The 19,252-nt window shown below is 39.4% G+C and overlaps 2 protein-coding genes across 24 annotated transcripts in view; one reads left to right on the forward strand and one right to left on the reverse strand.

The window, feature by feature from the left end:
* Positions 1-1,392: 1,392 nt before the first annotated feature.
* ZDHHC6 (zinc finger DHHC-type palmitoyltransferase 6) lies at positions 1,393-18,258 on the reverse strand. Of its 7 annotated transcripts, none has more exons than XR_010146719.1 (11): positions 17,696-17,963; positions 16,161-16,641; positions 14,504-14,595; positions 13,167-13,326; positions 11,507-11,668; positions 9,436-9,489; positions 4,635-5,555; positions 4,334-4,375; positions 3,470-3,615; positions 3,334-3,380; positions 1,393-2,000 (listed from the first exon to the last, which is right to left on the reverse strand). XR_010146719.1 is itself a non-coding variant. In XM_063781187.1 (11 exons), exons 2-11 carry the CDS (start codon positions 16,205-16,207, stop codon positions 1,897-1,899), a joined length of 930 nt encoding a protein of 309 aa, XP_063637257.1. In that variant the 5' UTR covers positions 16,208-16,641; positions 18,138-18,258; the 3' UTR covers positions 1,393-1,896. The 7 variants fall into 7 exon arrangements, 6 of the variants coding, with proteins under 6 accessions (XP_063637257.1, XP_009457528.1, XP_001147499.1 ...); XM_063781187.1 differs by lacking the exon at positions 17,696-17,963 and adding an exon at positions 18,138-18,258 and having other exon boundaries at positions 5,388-5,555; positions 13,167-13,234; XM_009459253.5 differs by lacking the exon at positions 17,696-17,963 and adding an exon at positions 18,138-18,258 and having other exon boundaries at positions 5,388-5,555.
* The window catches only part of VTI1A (vesicle transport through interaction with t-SNAREs 1A), a 441,715-nt gene continuing 440,650 nt past the window's right edge, over positions 18,188-19,252 (forward strand). For 16 of the 17 annotated variants that reach the window (XM_063781189.1, XM_063781188.1, XM_054659897.2 and 13 more), the window contains exon 1: positions 18,321-18,459. In XM_063781189.1, the coding sequence (XP_063637259.1) occupies positions 18,366-18,459 (94 nt within the window). In that variant the 5' untranslated portion in view covers positions 18,321-18,365. Of the gene's footprint in view, positions 18,460-19,252 lie in introns of all 17 variants that reach the window. The other variant, XM_001147118.8, reaches the window with a different exon arrangement.

A 19,252-nucleotide genomic window follows, 5' to 3' on the forward strand; every position in this document is an offset into this window, starting at 1 on the left:
CTGCAAACAGGTTAGTGAAGAAAAGTTCTGAAGACCAAACCTTCTTATCCCATAGCTGTAAAGAATAAAACAAATACCAGCTGAGCCAAAACTCCAACTGAGCACAAGTCATATCCATTCTTTTACCATCTTTATTGTACTCTAATTATAATCTTGAATATTAATAGTATTCTTTTCTGGCCTCCAACTGGAGTTAAAGAGAATGTTCTTGGATGGTCTTTCTAGATTTTGAGCCCAGAAAAGCCAAAGAAATGTCTATTCTTAAGGATCTGAAACAAAAGGGTAGGCAGGAATTAACTTTTAAAGTCTAGCTCCCATTATCACTTTAACTTTCTCGCCTTCACTTCCTTTCCTATTCTCCCCTCACGCATTCCAGCTGAACCTCACTAGTTACCTTCCTGTTTCTCAAACGTGTCAGACACAGGTCCAGCCTGTTTTTTGTTCTTGCTGCTGTCTCTAAAATGCAAATATCCCAAAGCACATGACTTGTCCCCTCATCTGCTTCAAATGCCAACTCAAGACTGTCCTACCTTCCTGCTTCACAGTAACATGACTCCATCTTACATATATTTTACCTGTCTGTTCACTGCTGAATTCCCAAGTGCTCTTCCCTTATCCTCAACGATTACAGGCCTGGCCCCCAAAGCTTCACATTCCCTGCCTTGGAAAGGTTTCTGAAGTCCAGAGAAATAGGCTTTCTCTTTCCTTCTGTGATTCCACTGTTATGTTTAGACAAGCCCAATTTAAGCATCCAAGCCCACCAGCTTGGATCCTACCACTCACACAAGCTTCAGCTTTTTACTCAAGGGTACATGAGTAGTTTGATATCACTATGTTTAAAGTCTAGAACACTACTGCCACGGGATCCTTGGGGTGTTGCTTCCCCAGCTGGAATCCTCTGTGGCTGGCAGCCCAAAGTCCAGAGGGGGCCTAGGCGGCAGGGCGCTGGTGTCAGCACCACTCAGAGCTCACGTACACCTGGCCAGGTCCTCACAGCACCCGGGCTTGGCCTCACCTTTGCTCCAGAGCGAGTGCCAGGAGCAGGAAGAGGCCAAGCAGTTGGTTGGGGCGGGGGGGGGGGGGTTCCCCTCGGCCCCCTAGAGCACAAGGATGCCCGGGTCCGCAGCCACGGCTGGACAGCTGTAGCTACGCTTGGCTCCTGCCTATCACGGCTCCCCCTCAACCCCCCTCAGGCCACCGCTGCCATCCACTGCCATCACTATGACCGCAATATCTCATTAATAGGGTTAATATCTTGAAGCAAGTGTGTCATGTCTTAAGCCATGTTTTAAGATGCCAGTTGTCCACAGGGCAGCAGAGCAGTTTTTCCATAAGGAACTAAGATGAACCTTTTTGGTCAGCAAAAAGAAAAATGCTTTAAGTAAAAACTGATTATACCCAACATCCATTGATCTTTATTTGATTTGACAAAATCTGCATTATTAAAAGACAGGTAACAAAATCTGAGCTTATACTGAATCTGACAAATTGAGTTCTATAGTATCTAGAATATCATATAAGAAACATCAACTGAGGGAAAAGAGAAGTACCACATGCAGATGCTCCTGGCAAGGGGAGAACTGTATCTGCAGGTGAGGTCCAGAGTGTGCAGTGCATAAGAAAATCCTACAGAAAATGCCGTTAACTTACTTGGATGAAATGTTTTTCCTTTGAGGGGGAGGAAGAGGTGGTAAAGAGGGGCAGGAATTCAAAGGCATATGCAGAATGGCTTCTCCATTTCAAAATGGTAATAAAAATATTTAAATCATGGCACTAGGGCACCTTTGAGGAAAAGAACATCTTAACCAGAGTAGGCTCATTGCATAATTCTTTAGTAATATGAACAATTTTCAAGTAATTAAGCAGACTTAAAGGATAATTTTGTTTTAACAGCAGCTATCTATTTTTCTTCTCCCCCTCTGGGGCTTGATCTGTTTCAGCATCACAGGGACACTTTTCCACACATTTTCTAGGGAACCATCCCCTTATTCTTGAAACACCTGAGGGAGAAAATGAAACTTGAGGTGAAATAGTCTGATGGATGACAGTGACATTACTGAAAGCAGTAAGTCCTATTACTTCAAATTAATAAGCTTGTAGTTAGACTTTTATTCCCCCCATTGCTATCTATTATAAGCACAGTTTGAAGGGGAAAAAAATAAGATTTTTAAATGTTCACAATAAGCTAGGAACAGGTATTTCCCAAATTTGATGATCCAGAATAGGGACTAATGTGGTTAAAGACAGCTCCTAACTAGAGTCAGGGGGAACTCGGTATGGGTGTTTACTTATATGTGTATGACCAGGAAAGGTGTTTTTGGCACACCATCACACTGTCTTTTCCAGGGAACTATCTTCTTGTAGTCTTTGTAAATTTCCTTTTTAGACTTTTTCTAACATATATATTTCTTTCTTTTTTTTTTTGAGATGGAGTCTTGCTCTGTCACCTAGGCTGTAGTGCAGTGGCACGATCTCGGATTACTGCAGCCTCCGCCTCCCGGGTTCAAGCAATTCTCCGGCCTCAGCCTCTGGAGCAGCTGGGATTACAGGCACACACCACCATGCCCTGCTAATTTTTGTATTTTTAGTAGAGATAGGGTTTCACCATGTTGGCCAGGCTGATCTTGAACTCCTGACCTCAAGTGATCCATCTGCCTTGGTCTCCCAAAGTCCTGGGATTACAGGCATGAGTCACCACACCTGGCCTAACATATACATTTCTATATCACGGCCGTCATAAGAGGTTAATTTATGATTAACCCCAACTATTTTTTAAAGAACATCCCGAGCTAATCTTTACTTTAAAAAGAAACAATTATAAAACTTAAGAAAAAAAAAAAACACAAAGTTTCAATCTACTGGTTTTTATAACAACTTAAGAGAAATGCTCAAAGTGGGGGGAGCAAATAGTACAGGGGTTTGGTGCATAGAATCTGGAGTCAGACTGCTTGGGGTTAAGCCCTAGCTCCATCTATTTTCAGTGCATAGCTATGGGCAAGTTGCCTCTCTGTGCTTCAGTTCCCTCAATCAAATGTAAATAATAGTGCCTACCTCCGAAGTATTTTGGGGACTTCTACACCTTAAGGGTAGCACTTATACAAGTACTTGTCGCATAGTTATGAGCTCAAATGTTAGCTATCATTAAAAAGACCTGAAAAATACAAGAGCTATAGAGAAATATATAAGGCAGTTCCTTTTGTTGCTTAGTGATATACCCTTCTATGCAGTTCCCCTAATGCATTAGGCATGATTGGTTTATAAAAGTTATTCTTGTAAAATTTGGAATTATTGCTAATAGTCTTGTCCTTTAAACATGCCCTTCCATTTCCATACCTTCTATAAAGGAATCATCAAGAATTTTGTCTCCATATAACCAGTATCTGAAATATTTAAAAGATGAAAATTAATTTTTTAGGCTAGATATTAATTTTGTCATTGAAGAAGAAATGCAGTACTTCCTATTACTTACCGTAAACCTCTTGTGGCTAAAATGAATTCCCCTTTTTGCAGCTGTATTCGAGGCTCTTCGGTGCAGGGGCTTGTGAAGAAGGTTTTGATTCCTTTATTCAGAGGGCAGCAGGCACCACTATAATCTTCTATTACTTTATAGCGAACCTGCCATCAGTGATCAGAAGAAACCTTTAAATATTCACCCATGATATCTGAGTTTTAAGTCTGAATTTCAAATTTTAAAGGGAGATCCAAAATATCCAGTGACAAGCCTTCTAGTTCCCCTTCTAGGGGAACCTCCCAGTTCCCCATCCCCCTAGTTCCCTGGGAGGCAACTAATGTTTCTTGTTCTCAAGGCTTTTCTTACTCCTCTTTTCAAGCCCATAGCTAAGAATTAGAGTTAGAGCAGGGCTAAGAACATTCTGCCATGATGGAAATGTTCTGTACGTGTAGTATCCAATGCAGCAGCACTTGACACATGTAGCTACTGAGTGAGCACTTACAATGTAGTGAATGCAAACAAGAAACTGAATTTTTAAATTGATTTAATTTTAACAAATTTAAATAAAACAGCCACATGTGGCTGGTGGCCATCATATCCAACAACATAGTTGTAAGGATAGGTTTCACATTAAAGAGCTGTATTGAGGATAATTATTTTCCTATGTTGGCAATATAAATTGACTAAATTCCTCCCAACCTCTAGTCCCAATTATTTAAATAAAAACAAAAGTTAACTGCATCAAGTTTCAACAAATGTATTAAGGAATACTATTTAATAAAGGCCAACAATTGGTTTCTAGTCAGTCAATTAAAAAAACTGTATGGAAGTACAGAGCCTAACAAAAGAAAAAAAAATTACCACTGCAAAAGAAGTACTTACACTTCTGACTCTCTTATCTGCTTTTTGTTTCAACTGTTCTATCTGTTTGGAAGAAATAAAAAGAAAAAAATGAAGTCTCTTGTCTCAATGTTGAAAAATCGCCTTTCCTCATCAACTGTCAGAGTGATATGGCAAAACCCCAATTTTCCAGCATTTCAAGTTGCTGATAATTTAAAGGCCACAGGTTGTTTTAGCATGGAAAAAAAGGCCCTATGCTAAGAACCAGAGGCTGAGAGTGAGGTTTTCTTCTCGCTATTCACTCTCTAATGTCCTCATCTGTGTATATTCCTAGAGTGCTTACTGTGGCCCAGGGATCAGGGAGTATATTCTCCGCCCTCATGAAGCTTCTCAGGTGAAAACACTGAGATTCACTGATTCTGTAGAGACATGGCAGACAAACTACAAATGAATAATGAAGAACATTTAAAAATGAAGTTGAATGAATGAATAAAATTCATCATTATAACTTGACATAGCTACTATTAAATAGCACTATATTAGATATAATAGGAGAAATAAAGATAACTCATGATCTCTGTCCTAGAATCTTATGAAGTTACAGATATAAGAAACCAGAATTAAATAAAAATATGAGACTTCATGAGCTACCATAGAGTAGTATGTGATTAAATGTCACATTCAGATGAGTCTACGGGGGTAGGTTAGACTTTATGGAAGAGGTAAGACTGGAACGAGTCTTAATAATTTTAGATAGAGTGGAGGTCATATAAGATGGAAAAAATTGTGGGCAAAGTTGGGTGACAGGAATGTATAAGGAATTCATATGCTACTGTAAGTTGGAAGGTAATTTTTGGCCAGATTTCATAAAACTATGTTAAGGGATCAGGACTTTATCTCACAGGTATAGAGAGTTAAGGAGATATTGAAATAAAGGGAGAGACATGATACAAGGAGTGCTTTAGAATTATTAGATGCATTTTGACATAGTGAGAACATTCATATTACTTATTTTACTACAAAATGTCACTTGAGGGGGAGTTAAGGGAAAGAAGGTGAGGCAAAAAGGAAGGGCTATTTGAACAAAAATACTCACTGTTAAGCTGTATTGGTGACAGCCTTCTCTTACTGGCCACTCAAGTCCATCTCCTTCAGGGACCCCTGACCACGTAAATACCTGTTTAAAGTTCCTCCATCTACTTCCCATATCATATGGAAAAACAAAGACTTCATCTAGTTGATAATACTGAATTCGATCTTTAGCCTGTGGGTAACAAAGATATAAGATGGCAGGTGCCTCTGTCTAAGTGGCCTGCAGTAATATGTTATTGAGAACACTTATTTCTCAAGTTTCTAGCATTCATAAAAATACTTCCTCCTCGCTGTAATATTAGTGTACACGGAAGCAACAGACAACTTCATCACAATACAGGAAGAACTTGATATAGAACACCAACCTTGTATATGATTACCTAGGAAATATCTGACAGGGTTTCTTTAGGAATAAGCACTCATAAAGGCTTATTAAAAGAGTTAGCTAACTTTATCTCATACATAAAAAGTCCTCAATGCTCCTAGTTGTTCAGCAATACAAAACAATTCAAGTACATAGAAGGGATGCAGATAAACAGATTCAGGAGAAAGATAAGGGTTTATTCAGGATGGAACTGTTTTATTCAAGATAGAACTGTTCTGTGGGGTGCACCAGAATGTAACAGTTGTATCAGAGGGTAACAGTTGTATCTTGGGTGGCAGTGATGCCCATGGGAATGGCCAGGAAAGGTGTAATAGGAGAGTTGTTTTATGAAAAACATTTTTTAAAGCCAGCAGATATATACAGGAGATCTTCTTTCTCTTTTTATACTATCACACATGTATACATAACTCATTTATATATGCATTCATATGTACATGTTATGCATGTACATAACTATTCAGTTTGCATAAATTATATTCCAGGCATTTAAATTGTTAGCTTTAACTTAAGGAAATAAATTGGCTTTGGATTTCTTAAGTTCCACTGACACCTAGTGGTACAAAGATACATTATTTATTTTAATAATAAGTGTACAAACCCCTTCAAATTTGTTGTATATAGTGTCTGGTAATTTCTATACATTTCCTATAAATTTAATATGGTCATTTGTTTGAATTTTTTACTCAGCAATAAAGTGCCCGTTCTGAAATAATTTCTAGTCTATGGCCATACCATTCAGCATACTCAATCTCATCTGAGGTAATTTCTAAATGTAGCATGGCGGTTTATAAGCAGCCTTGGTCATCCGCAAAAACAAAAAAAAAAATGTTAATCTAATGTCAATATATTTATTATGCTTATTAGAAATGATACTTTGAAATATTTGATTATCAGGGGACAATGTTTTATGGAAAATGTTGCAATTATTTGTTGAGTGATATTAAAATTAACTATTTACTAAAATAATTATTAAGCTATAATGCATATGAATCTATTAAGTTATATAAATCCATCCTCCCCAGAAAGTAAAGAATAATTTCATTTTCTTTTTTATAAACAAAGCTTCAGAGTCTTCAAAATGGACTGAATTTCAAAGAAAAGAGTTCTAGGCTATTTACAAAGAAAAACTGGTAAATATAAGAGTAATTTATAAAATGACTAAGACATGTCTTTGCCTAACAGAAACACTCAATGAAGTTAGGATTCTATCAATATTGTGTGTTAAAAGGTGATGAAGGGGTGTGGTAGATGCTATGGGAAAAGGGAACAAAGGAAACAAAAAGTACTTAGCTAAGTCTAGGGAGTATCCAGGAAGGGTCCTTGGGAGAAACAACACCTTAACTAAGTCTTGAGAAGCAAGAAATCAGGCAAAAAGAGAGGGAAGAGCGTTCTAGGCAGAGGGAACAATATGTGCAAGGATACAGAAGCGTAAGATGTACAAACTATGAGTAATTTAGTATCAAGTGTGAGACAGGGTAGAGAAGGGTAGGAAATGAGGCTGGAGAAGTAGATAAAAAGAAGTCCGCCAGGTGCAGTGGCTCATGCCTGTAATCCCAGCACTTTGGGAGGCCAAGGCGGGTGGATTACTTGAGGTCAGGAGTTTGAGACCAGCCTGGCCAACATGGTGAAAGCCTGTCTCTACTAAAAATACAAAACTTAGCTGGGCATGGTGGCATACACCTTGTAATCCCAGCTACTTGGGAGGCTAAGGCAGGAGAATCACTTGAACCCAGGAGGTGAGGTTGCAGCGAGCCAAGACTGTGCCACTGCACTCCAGCCTGGGCAACAGAGTGAGACTCCGTCGCCAGAAAACAAAAAAAGTCATAAAAGTTCTTACTTATGTAGAAGCTAAGAAGCTCAGACTTCAACCTGTACATCAGTGGTTCTCAAAGCATGCTTTATAGATCACTTTGAGTATTCAGGACTTTTTCTTGCTGGTCAGCAAGGCCAAGCTATTTTCATAATAATACTGAAATGTTATTTGTCTTTTTGTTGCGTTGACATTTGCAATGGTGAATAAAACTGTTGGCATCTTAGCAAAAACCAAGGCAGTGGCACCAAACTGTGTTGGTAGTCATTATGAGCAATTCCATGTAAGAATGTCCTTGATGAAGCAGTAAAAACTGTTTTTAAATATTAAATCTCAATTCTCAAGGAGATGTCCTTTATTTTTAACAGTCTGTGTGACAAAATGAGAAGTATACATAAAGCGTGCCCAAGTAGAATGATCATCTCAAGGAAAATAGTTGTTAAGCTGTAAGCTAACAAAAGCTGTAGAGCCAGCTTTTTTAATGTAACACTATTTTTATTTGAAAGAATGAGTAATATAGCAAACTAAGGTTATTCAGACTTCAGGACTTGGTGAACATTTTCTCAAAAACGAACAGTCAGGCAGTCACTTCAAGGGAAATGACTGACAGTATGGGTTGATAGTAAAAAATTAAGGCTTTCAAATGTATACTAGAATTACAAAAAAAAAAAAAAAACCTTGTATCTACCACTGTGAGCCTGACAGCTTTCCAATACTTAAGGATTTTTTCTCATAAAAATGATATATTGATATACGTGAATGCAATTTTGGGATATTGTATAATGAAAGGTGTTTAACGTTTGGAAAATCTACATAACACAGTAAACTAGTATTTGCCAAATGACCAATGCCTGATGTTACATAAAACCACATACTGGTAAAAGATTCATTCAAAGAGCAAGATAGACTGATGAGTTTTAAAATAAAAAGGTATAAAAATCTTATTGATAAGAAATATCACTTGTCAAGTTTTCAATGTAATATGGAAGAACGTCCACTATTATCATGTAAAAGGCCTATTAAAATATTCTATCCTTTTCTACCTATTTATCTGTGTGAGGCTAGATCTTCACATACTTCAATCGAAGCAACATATCTCAACAGACTGAATGCAGAAGTGAGAATCCAACCATCTTCTCTTAAGTCAAAGATACTAAAGAGATTTGTAAAGATATAAAACGATGCTATTCTTCTCCCTATTTTGTAATTTGGAAATTGTGAATATTCCCCTGTGGCAACAATCAGCTTGGTCTGCCAGGCAATTCTTTGGTATACAGGCTTGCTCCCCTTCATGGACGTTATCTGCCCAGACCCTGCAGGTATTTGGGTTTCAACCCCTGCCACAGGAATGGTGAGGCTCTGAGAAGTTTTAAACACAGAGCAGGGTAGTCAGATTTGTGTTTCACGCTAGAATCACAATGGACAGTATGAAGTATTGGACGTTGTGAGGTCTGTGACAAGCAAAATGTTAGGAGCTTCATTGAATGTCTAAAACACTGAGAAAAACCTGATGGCAGTTTGGTAGGGTGGAAGCTCCTTTCCAAATGGGCTGCTTTCTCCTCTAGTCTAAGAGACAACGAACAGATGGTTTGACGTGTGGCTTAGGCCTCTGCGACCACTCAGGGTGTATGAGAAGCACCTTTCTGTGGGAGTTACAGAATGAACAAAAATGTTTCCTATATTCACCTTTTATGTGGCATGCAAATGACTTACGGTAGCCATTTGGCAGCCATGTTTTCACTTTTAGGCACTTTTCGTTAATCCGGTCTAATAACAGACTTTATTAATATTCAGGACTTTACCAGTCCTTTATTAATATACTTTTTTAATATTGAAGAAACAATTATTAAAATTTACCTTCTCTTCAATCCATGACTCAATAGAAGTTTTGTTTCTGAGAATTATTTTCATCTGGAAATTAAATGATAGTAAAATTTAATAATGCGACCTTGGTTCCTTTAAGATTATCATATTCATAATTCTCTGAGATAGCTTTTATTACTCCATTCCATAGACAAAGATACCAAGGATAACAGAGGTTAAGTACCACAATTACCATGTCATCCGTCTAACTCCGAAGTCCTTGTTCTTAACTACTGCACCACGGTACCTCTCCGTAACAATGATTACACCCATCCATAATCAAATCTGAATCTAGTATGTTAATCAAACTTTATGTCATAAGTACTATTTTCAGAGCAAGGTTTAATAAAACATTGATATAATCCATTTAATCAGTGCTTACTTATAATTTGCTATTAAAATCTTTTATCACTATTTTTAACTAACTTTAAATTTACGATTAATCTATTTATGAGAAGTAACAGTGACTCATTTCAGTCAACCTCAATATTTCACTTGCCTTAAAAATAATGAATGTATTCAGTCTTTATTCTATTATTTGATTTTCCTAGATATGACTGATTCCACATATATAGGCTTTTATATTATAGGATCTTAGTTTATTTCTAATATGATTCTAAATTAGAGGCATTGGGGAAAATTTTTCAAAGAATTTGGTCCCAGGCTAGTAGACGATAATAAAGTATAAACAAAACCAGATTATTTTAAAACCAAGAGTTCCCTTAAAGTCTGGCTGTGCCTTCAGAGAGACAGTGTAGTATGTTAGAAACAGCCTTGGTGGAGGCTGCAATGAGCCGAGATCGTGCCATTGCACTCCAGCCTGGGCCAACAGAGCCAGGCTCTGTCACAAACAAACAAACAAACAACAACAAAAAAATAAACAGCCTTGGCCCAGGAGTCCTCATCATATTCCAAGGGCCTAGCATAATACCTGGCCCACAGTAGGCCTTCAATGAATGAATGAATGAATTACGTGAATGCAATAAGTCGTAAGAATGGTTTTTGGGCCGGGCGCAGTGGCTCACACCTGTAATCCCAGCACTTTGGGAGGCTGAGGCGGGTGGATCACAAGGTCAGGAGTTCAAGACCAGCCTGGCCAAGATGGTGAAACCCCGTCTCCACTAAAAACACAAAAATTAACCGGGTGTGGTGGCAGGCACCTGTAATCCCAGCTACTTGGCAGGCTGAGGCAGGGAACTGCTTAAACCCGGAAGGCAGAGGTTGCAGTGAGCTGAGTTCACGCCATTGTTCTCTAGCCTGGGCGACAGAGTGAGACTCCGTCTAAAAAAAAAAAAAAAAAAGAATGGTTTTTGGTCCCTTCAGAGCCAGGTCCTCCTCCTCTGTGTTCTCATAGCACTGTGCACATAAATCTATGATGTACATATGGCCCTGTATTAGTTAACTGTTTAATATTAACTGTCAGTTCCTAAGGGCAGCTACCTCTTCATTATCATTTTTGCAGCCTTAGAAATTAGCAAAGTGATTCATCAGAGTAGGCTTTAAATAGCATCTTTATCATAGGGCTGTTATGGAGATTAAATGAGCTAATACATGTAAAGTGCCTAAAACAGTGCCTTACACATAATAAGTGCTCAATAAATGTTAGCTATATTATGATTACTATTATTAAATATATACTATTATAGAATAACATTAGTGTTTACCAAGTACATGAATGGGTGACATTGGGTAAGTCACTTAACCTTTTTGAGAATCAATGAATTAATCACCTGTCAGGAAGGGAAAACAGTAAGACTCCTCTATTGGGGTGGATGTGAAGAGCAAGAGAGACTGTACAGGTGAGAAGAGCTCTCTCAATTCTGAAGTGCTCCAGAACTTACCTAACTTGAAGTTAGCATTTTAAAAACTAAATCAATACCTAGAAATTCTGGCAAAATTAAATCAAAATTATCTGACGAATACAAAGGAGATTAGTTACCTAAATGAAATAAGCAAAAATAATTTCCATTTCATACTGGACACTTAAATACAGGCTTTATCTCTTTCTTGTGCAATCAGTCCCAACAACTTGACACTTTTGAATCGAGGTAATTGAGATGCTTACCTGGATAAAAAACAACATCCCAACAGCTATGGTTGTTCCTAAAGCTAATCCCAAGGCAAACAAGGTGGTAGCAAATGCAGCTAATCCAAATGGAACAATTGGAAGAGGATCTCTCCGGGCTGCACTCATGTCGATCTTCACTGTGTTCCACCCAAAGGAGAGCTATCGCAGCAACAATAGCACACACACAAAATGTTTGGTTATGGTAACTGGTCAGACTCTACTGTGACATGTAAAACAACTCGATCAAAGAGATGACAACATGGCCCTGTGGCCAACGCAAACACAGCTATTTTTATTTTATTTTATTTATTATTTATTTATTTATTTGAGACGGAGTCTCACTCTGTCGCCCAGGCTGGAGTGCAGTGGCACGATCTCGACTCACTGCAACCTCCACCTCCCAGGTTCAAGCAATTCTCCTGCCTCAGCCTCCCGTGTAGCTGGGACTACAGGCATGTGCCATCACACCCGGCTTATTTTTTATATTTTTAGTAGAGACAGGTGTCACCAGATTGGCCAGGCTGGTCTTGAACTCCTGACCTTGTGACCCACACCGCCTCAGCCTCCCAAAGTGCTAGGATTACAGGCGTGAGCCACTGAGCCGGGCCAGCTATTTTTAATTAATATAGTAATGAGCTCGGACCGATGTGCAGGATATCATTCTTAGTTTTCTCAAATGTTACTTTTTGTTGTTGTTGTTTCCTCAGAAAGTGTCAAGGAGACCTTACCAACATTAACATACATAAACAACACTAGACACTAATCTAAACCAGAACTATGTCTTTTCTCTTCTCTTGCTATTCTACATCGCAGTATTCTTCCACAGTGACAAGTGCTGCTTAGGATTCAGTTGTTTCTTCCCTCATGTTTTACAAACGGTGATGAAGAACTGATAAAATGCAGGCCAAATATGGCCACAGATGTGTGCGGCCTGGCCTGCATAATGTTTCAACATTCAGAATTAGGTGCCAACATTTAAAAATCAAGAGATTTCACATAAAAATCCAGATTTTCAGATTTTTCTGGGCTAGAATTTCCAAACACCACAAGCTAGCAGATCAAATATGGGCTGTCCCCTCCCCAAAGGACAGACTCTCCAGTTTGGCAGTCCCATCAGGTGTGTGTCTCTCGTTTACTTTCAAGGCCTGTTTAGGGAGGTTTGTGTCCCTTGAACTTTATCTCATGACTACTTGCCCATAAATCAACTTGATCTCTTGCTGGTTTAATCTGTTTATATTTTATGGTGTGCATCTGCTCCATGAGCCACCTTCCAGGGCACTAGAATCAGAAATGAACAAAGAACTACAACTTGCCACATGAATGGGATGGAAGTAGGAAGCACTAGTGTTGTCTTTTTTTCTTCTTTTCTTTCCATAACTATTAAGTTTGAAGTCTAACAAATTACATATATAGTACTAAAATATTTATCAGCTTCAACTACAGCATGTAAGTTTTCAGAACAAATAATCTTTCCTCATCTTAAAATTTAAGTTTTAATGCTTTCTAAAAAGGAACCCATATACCAGTAAAACAAAGTTCTATTTCTCCAACTAAATCACAGAAAGCATATTTCCAAAAGGAACCTCTTAAATGTTGATAACTACCATTTAATCTTGCATGGATGATTTTATAACAAAACATTTTCATTTTCACTTACCCGATGATAAAGCTGTGTGTACATAGTCATCACAAAAATGAAAGCAGCATGGATACAACCCAGTGGTGCTAAAAGGAGAAACAGTGTGAACGAAGCATGATTTTGGTAACCACAACAGTTGTTGATCCAAGGACAGTGATGGTCCATCTTCATCACACATCTAACAAGAAAAATTTACATAAAACATGAGGCAGAAAATCCTGTCTACTTTAAATAACTTTGGTCTTCAAAAGATCAAGCAAATAGGAATCCAGCATGTCCATGAGCTACGAGAGAATTATACTTCATGGAACAGAAAGAAAAATCTTTATGAGCTTTTAAACAATTATGAACAGTGACTCCTTTTAAATTCTAAACAGCACAGGAAAGGGCAGGCTTTCTAACAGCTTCTGAGGAAAAGATGTCAGCTACAAGTATTTGTTTAAAGACGTCAGGAGACCCACTGAAAGAGGGTCTCTTTATAATGCTCATTATAAAGAAATGAGCATGGTTCCTGGTTTTCTTCTAGTTTGTAAGTGCAGTGACCCAAGTGACCTACAACAGAGACTCAACAAATCCCTTATAAACCTCCAGTGGGGTTAATGGGCTCAAATAGACACATGTAACTTCCTTCCTGTTCTCATAGTATCCTTTAGTTAATGGATCTCTGAGCTAAGCAAGCTAACTCCAGAATATAAGATATGGTATAATAAACAAAGTCTTGCCGTGCATCTGTTCCTTACTGTTGATAGAAGACAATGTTTTGGCCTGAAACAAAACTTTATTTGCTTTCAACGGTTCTCTAAATTTCTTACTAATCAGTGATTATAGCTGTTCATTAAAAAAGGTCACAGGTTATTTCATATTTTTAATAGTCAGTTTTCTTCTAAGTTTTTGATATTAAAACATTTGTGATAATAGGCACCTGGATTATTAGATTTGTATAAAGTGTAAATGTTTGTCAATAAGTAATGGGAAAAGCAGATCTCCCTTATAATTTAGACTCAGAACAATTCTAAAGTTAGTCCAGATGGCAGCTGACTAACACAATTAATCTTGATATATGGAAACAAACTTAAGGTATAACTTTTTCCCTTGTTCTTGTAGGACAAGAGGCAAAGTAAATCTGTATTTTTCTGGAAAATCTTTTCACTTGTAACAAAGAAGAATTAAATCTATTTATTATCTAGATAATTTAAGTATAAAATGGCGATTATGGACACAAGTATTCTGACAATATTGTTTATAATATGGTAACCTTGCAGTGAATAGAAGTAGCACTAATGTAGTATAAGCAACAATGAAAACATCAGTAATTAGTTGATCAGTCCTCGCTGAACAGCAAGAAAGACAGGTACCTGTTACACTTTCTGCAGTGATGTGAACGTGGTGCCTTGTATGCTTGGCAGACTTTACAATACTGGAGATACATGGTATCCTGAGAAATCTCCTTGGCAGCAAAACAGAAACAAAAATGCATCATCAGATACGTGAATATAAGTATGATTCCTACGGTATGATTTTCTTTTATGGGCAGTAGGGGAAGGAGAGAATCTTAACTTGCATTTCCAGTCCTCTTATTTGAGCTAAAATATTTTTAAATAAGTTTTCTGGTAAGAGCAGCATCACTTTCCCAATTACCCAGAAGTCCTTTTAAATTTTTCTTCCTTGTGCTCCACCTAAATTCAGTGTCACTAGTTGGTTCTACTTACCCCAAATCTTAGTGGATTCAGGAGTTCAGAAAAAGGTAGCTGACAACTTAGCAGGTATTTTAGAGCGAGGAGTTAAGCGTGAGTTGATACTCTTACTGAAATCTGCTCCCTCCTTGACATTACCCGTCACCACCCCTTTCTTGGGCCATTTTAATCACTTCCTAACTAGTTTCCTTTACTGTAGTTTTTCTTCAGCACAAACCGTGTATTGTCAAAATAATATTCCTATAATACAACTCTGACTGTGTCAGACTCTGCCTGAAAACCCCTAAAACTTTCTATGGTCTACAATTTCTCATGTATTTAAGACTGTCACGATCTGCCTTTGTTTCAGCTGTCTCTGCCCTACATAATCTTTTCCCCAGTCACACAGGGCTGTCTACTGTTTCTGAATATGTGGTTCCACCATTCTTTCAACCTGAAATGCCCTCTTCCCCATCTCCTTTGGAAATTCCCACTCCTCCCTCAGGTCCCCAACTAACAATGTTCAATTCTTCTAACTTTAACAGCACCCATCACGTTCTACTTTATAGTTTAGTGATTTGCACAAGTGCGTTTGTTTCTTGCTTAGGTTATAAGCTCTTTCAGAGTTCAAATTGCATCTTACCCTCCTCTGTACTCATTTTGAATAGTACATAGCACATGATATACACCAGTGCTTCCCGAACTTTAATATACCTAAGCATCACCTGGGCACTTTATTAAAATAAAGATTCTGCTTCAGTATGTCTGAAGTGGAGCCCAAGATTCTGCCTTTCTGACAAGCCATCAGGTGTGGTCCCTTAGCAGGAAACATTGACATTCATAAGCATAAATTTCCCAGTAGTTTTTAAGCTATAAATGGATTTGGACTATACTTCCCAATGTTATATTTTCAGTGCAATGATTTTAAAACTTTATGATTTAAACCAGCAGTTTCTAAAGTGTTTTTTGTCAGTTCTAAGGGATGTTAATGTATTACATGAAAAAAGGTACTACAGCCAAACCTCACTGTGTATGACATGTGATGTTTCCTAAACTTTTGACCATGAACCTATCCCACCTCCACCCCACCTCCATCTTTTTTTTTAATGCAGAGCAAATATTCAATAAAATTGCTTTGGAAAATGCTATTTTGGATCAATGTGTTCAAACAGATATGAAATAAAGTCTCCGAGCCTAAATGATCAGTGATTAGAGTAATATACTTAGTCTCTATGAGGACAAACAGTAGGCTGTGTTTGGTATTATTGGTTAGTAGATAAGGCAAAAACCAAATATACGATTATCATTAAAGTTCATTGTCTTACAGAATCTTTCTTACCGGTTTCCACCCCAGAGGGACAAAGCCCGGACCGACAAACATGGCATTGAAGTAATTATAAAGAATCATGACAGTCCAATTTATCAACATGATGAAATTCACACTTCCTCCAGTTGTATGTAAGGGCCAATACCACAACACAGAGTCAATCATGGCCATTGTAGAACATATTGCTATAACACCAAGGGCTATGATGGGACCCCAGTGACACAGTCTCTTTAATTCTTGTAGATTTTCAAACTTGATAACCGAACAGAATGTACCCATTTTGGCAAGGAAGAATGCCTTCCTACTTTTAAAGAATTATAGATTTCCTTTTTCTGTGCGCACATTTCCATGTGCCACAAGTCCATGTGTGTTCTTTAACTGTCATGCCTTCAAGCTGTGAACTGTTAACGCAGATTACACCATTTTCACTGTCAGGCACCCAAAGCTCTTTATCTTAACTAGGAGAATCCAGTATCTTGGTCTGAAACCCAACCTAAAGAAAACAAAATGGGAAAGTTCAGTTAAAACAAAACAAAACAAAACCTTTATTGCATACCATACTTGTTAACTACAATAAACACCTACACAACAGCATCTCACAAGTGCACTACACTTTGGGATGTATATCTTGTCAATTGTCAAAAAGAACTACTTTTGACTTATCCAAAATATGGTACAAGTTTGAATGGCATGCAAACTGGATACACGATTCCAAAATAGTTGTTTTTATTCCTTCTCCGCTTGTCAGGGGACTGTCACCATCCAACGCTTAGTGAATAGTTTGAGAAGACAAAGAATTTTAGGACCTTAGAGTTGATCTAATTCAGTTTCCTTCTTCATAGAACAGAAATTGTCTTAGACAGGCTGAGTGATTAGACCAAGGTCACAAGTAACAGGTGAACCAGAATAGAAGGCAAGTCAACGAACTCCCTTTATGAAATTCTAAGCTGCCTCTTATGAAGTCTTGAATTAAGCCAAGTGTGAGTCAGACATGGTCTATGCCATTTGCCTGCAGTCTCCTCCACCCCGCCACCCAAACATCAAGAGAACAGTCAATTTGGCCCAAAAGTAAAGGAGCGACAGTGAAAGCAAAGAGAGCATGCAAGGAAAGGAAGGGAGGAGATAGAGCGAGAGTGTGTGTGGTGTGTGTGAAATTATGACCAGAAGAGTATATGAGAAGAACCTGAATTAGAAGATTCGAGGGAAGAAAGAAGAGGAAGTGCCTCCAGGAGCGAGGGAAAAGGAAGGCAGGGCGGCGAGCTCCGGAGAGATTTGTGGAAGGGCATCTCTGCCTGGACTGGATCTGAAGATCTGGAAGAGGATCTGAGCTACATGGATAATACAGACTACCACGCAGCAGACGCTGTTGACTTGTCCCTCAGTTTCCCGCCCGAGTCATGGAGCAGAGGGCTTAGAAATAAATCCTCACCCAAGGAAGAAATATCCTGGTAAGCCAGGTTGGTCTCAACATTCAGGAGAGCCTGCTCCCACTCTGGTGGGACAAAGACCACCAAAATCGTGCTTATATTCCCTGCCTTGACTCCCACCTCAGTGTGGTCCCTGGTGTCTGCTCCTCAGCCATCGCATATCCGGGGCGGCCTGGGCTCACCCGGAACAGATTTTTTCCTCCTTGGATGACTCCGTCATGGGCACCTCAGCCCAGGACAAGCAGAGAGCAAACCCTGGCAGCGAGAGGCTGGAGTGCGGGACCTGCTACAAGCCGAGCACCTCTCGGCCAGCGCCCTCGCCAGGACTCTCCCGCTCAGGCCCCCTGCGCAGTCTCTGTTACTGTCACTTCCGGAGGTTCGCCGCCTCAAACCTCCCTCCGGAAGCAAGCTCCTGTGCCTTGTACCGTGTGGATCCGGAGCCGATTCCCAGAACACGAAGGGGGGAAAAAAACGCTTCTAATGATCCCTCAGAACCTGCATATTTTCATACGCTTTTTTGGGGGGAGGCACTAATTGGGGCGCTTTTCCTTTGCGAACTTACTTATCTTAAAGTCGGAGCGGAAAATAAAGCACGCACGCAACCCAATTTCCGGAGAACCGAGATTGCGACGAACAACCAGGAAGCGGCTGGGTTGAGAGCTGTCCCCGGTTCTCCGTTCTGCTCTCGGGGGCACCTTCCGGGGTTCCTAAGCCGCGGGGCCCCTCGCTGCCCCTCGAGGCCCCTTCCCTGACCTAGGCTTTGGCCTGGGCTACTCGTTCCGGAGCCGCCATGTCGTCCGACTTCGAAGGTTACGAGCAGGACTTCGCGGTGCTCACTGCAGAGATCACCAGCAAGATTGCGAGGGTCCCACGACTCCCGCCTGGTGAGAGCCTTGCCCGGCTGGGCGAGGGTGCTGGGGAGAGCTGGGAGGGTGCGGGCGGTGGAACGCCGCCCGAGTAAGTGTGTCTATGAGGCGCGAGGCTGGAGTGGGTGGTGCCGGCTGTTCCCAGGAGGGATACGGCTTGGCTTGGTTGAGGGTAAGGAGTCAAGTTCGGGTGTGGGGTGCCGTGAAAAGAGCCTTCGGAATCTGAGCCATCTGAGTTCGAATCCCGGCTCCACCTTCTTGTAACTTGTATAACCTGGAAACGTTTCTTAACGTCTTAAGAGTCTTAATGTTTTCATTTGTAAATTATAGACATGTGAGTATTCAAAGAAAATGAATGAAAGTATGTAGCTTATGGATCTACAATCTACAGCGGCGTTGTTGTGTTAGTAATAATATTGTTATAATTATATGCGGCAAAATAGAGGTAAGAATCAGGGTGCCTAGATTCAAATCCCACCTCTGTCACTTAGAAGTTGTGCCTCTTAACCCGGGAGGCGGAGGTTGCAGTGAGCCAAGATCTCGCCATTGCACTCCAGCCTAGGCAACAAGAGTGAAACTCCGTCTCAAATAAATAAATAAAATAAAATAAAAATTGTGCCTCTTAAACAGACTTCTTAGTCTCTTTCAACTTTCCTTCTTAGTAAATGAGGGAAAATTGTACTTCTCTCATGGGGTTGTTAGGTAGATTAAATTTATATAACATATTTAAAGTCGCTTTTGGTGTTGTTAGTTGCTGTATTAGCATTAGTATTTTTCATACCCCCCACCCCCATTTCTTGTTTCTCATCCT

The sequence above is a fragment of the Pan troglodytes genome, chromosome 8 (assembly GCF_028858775.2).
Source record: "Pan troglodytes isolate AG18354 chromosome 8, NHGRI_mPanTro3-v2.0_pri, whole genome shotgun sequence".
NCBI classification, from domain to species: Eukaryota; Metazoa; Chordata; class Mammalia; order Primates; family Hominidae; genus Pan; species Pan troglodytes.

Bases quoted from the DNA above. Each gene is read 5' to 3' on its own strand.
- ZDHHC6 (XM_009459253.5), bottom strand. From the start codon at position 16,427: ATGGGTACATTCTGTTCGGTTATCAAGTTTGAAAATCTACAAGAATTA. The intron at 9,490-11,506 runs GTAAGCATCTCA...TTTAATTTCCAG, and splicing joins GGATGTTGTTTTTTATCCAG to ATGAAAATAATTCTCAGAAA. The intron at 2,001-3,333 runs GTATGGAAATGG...TTTCTCCCTCAG, and splicing joins TGATGATTCCTTTATAGAAG to GTGTTTCAAGAATAAGGGGA.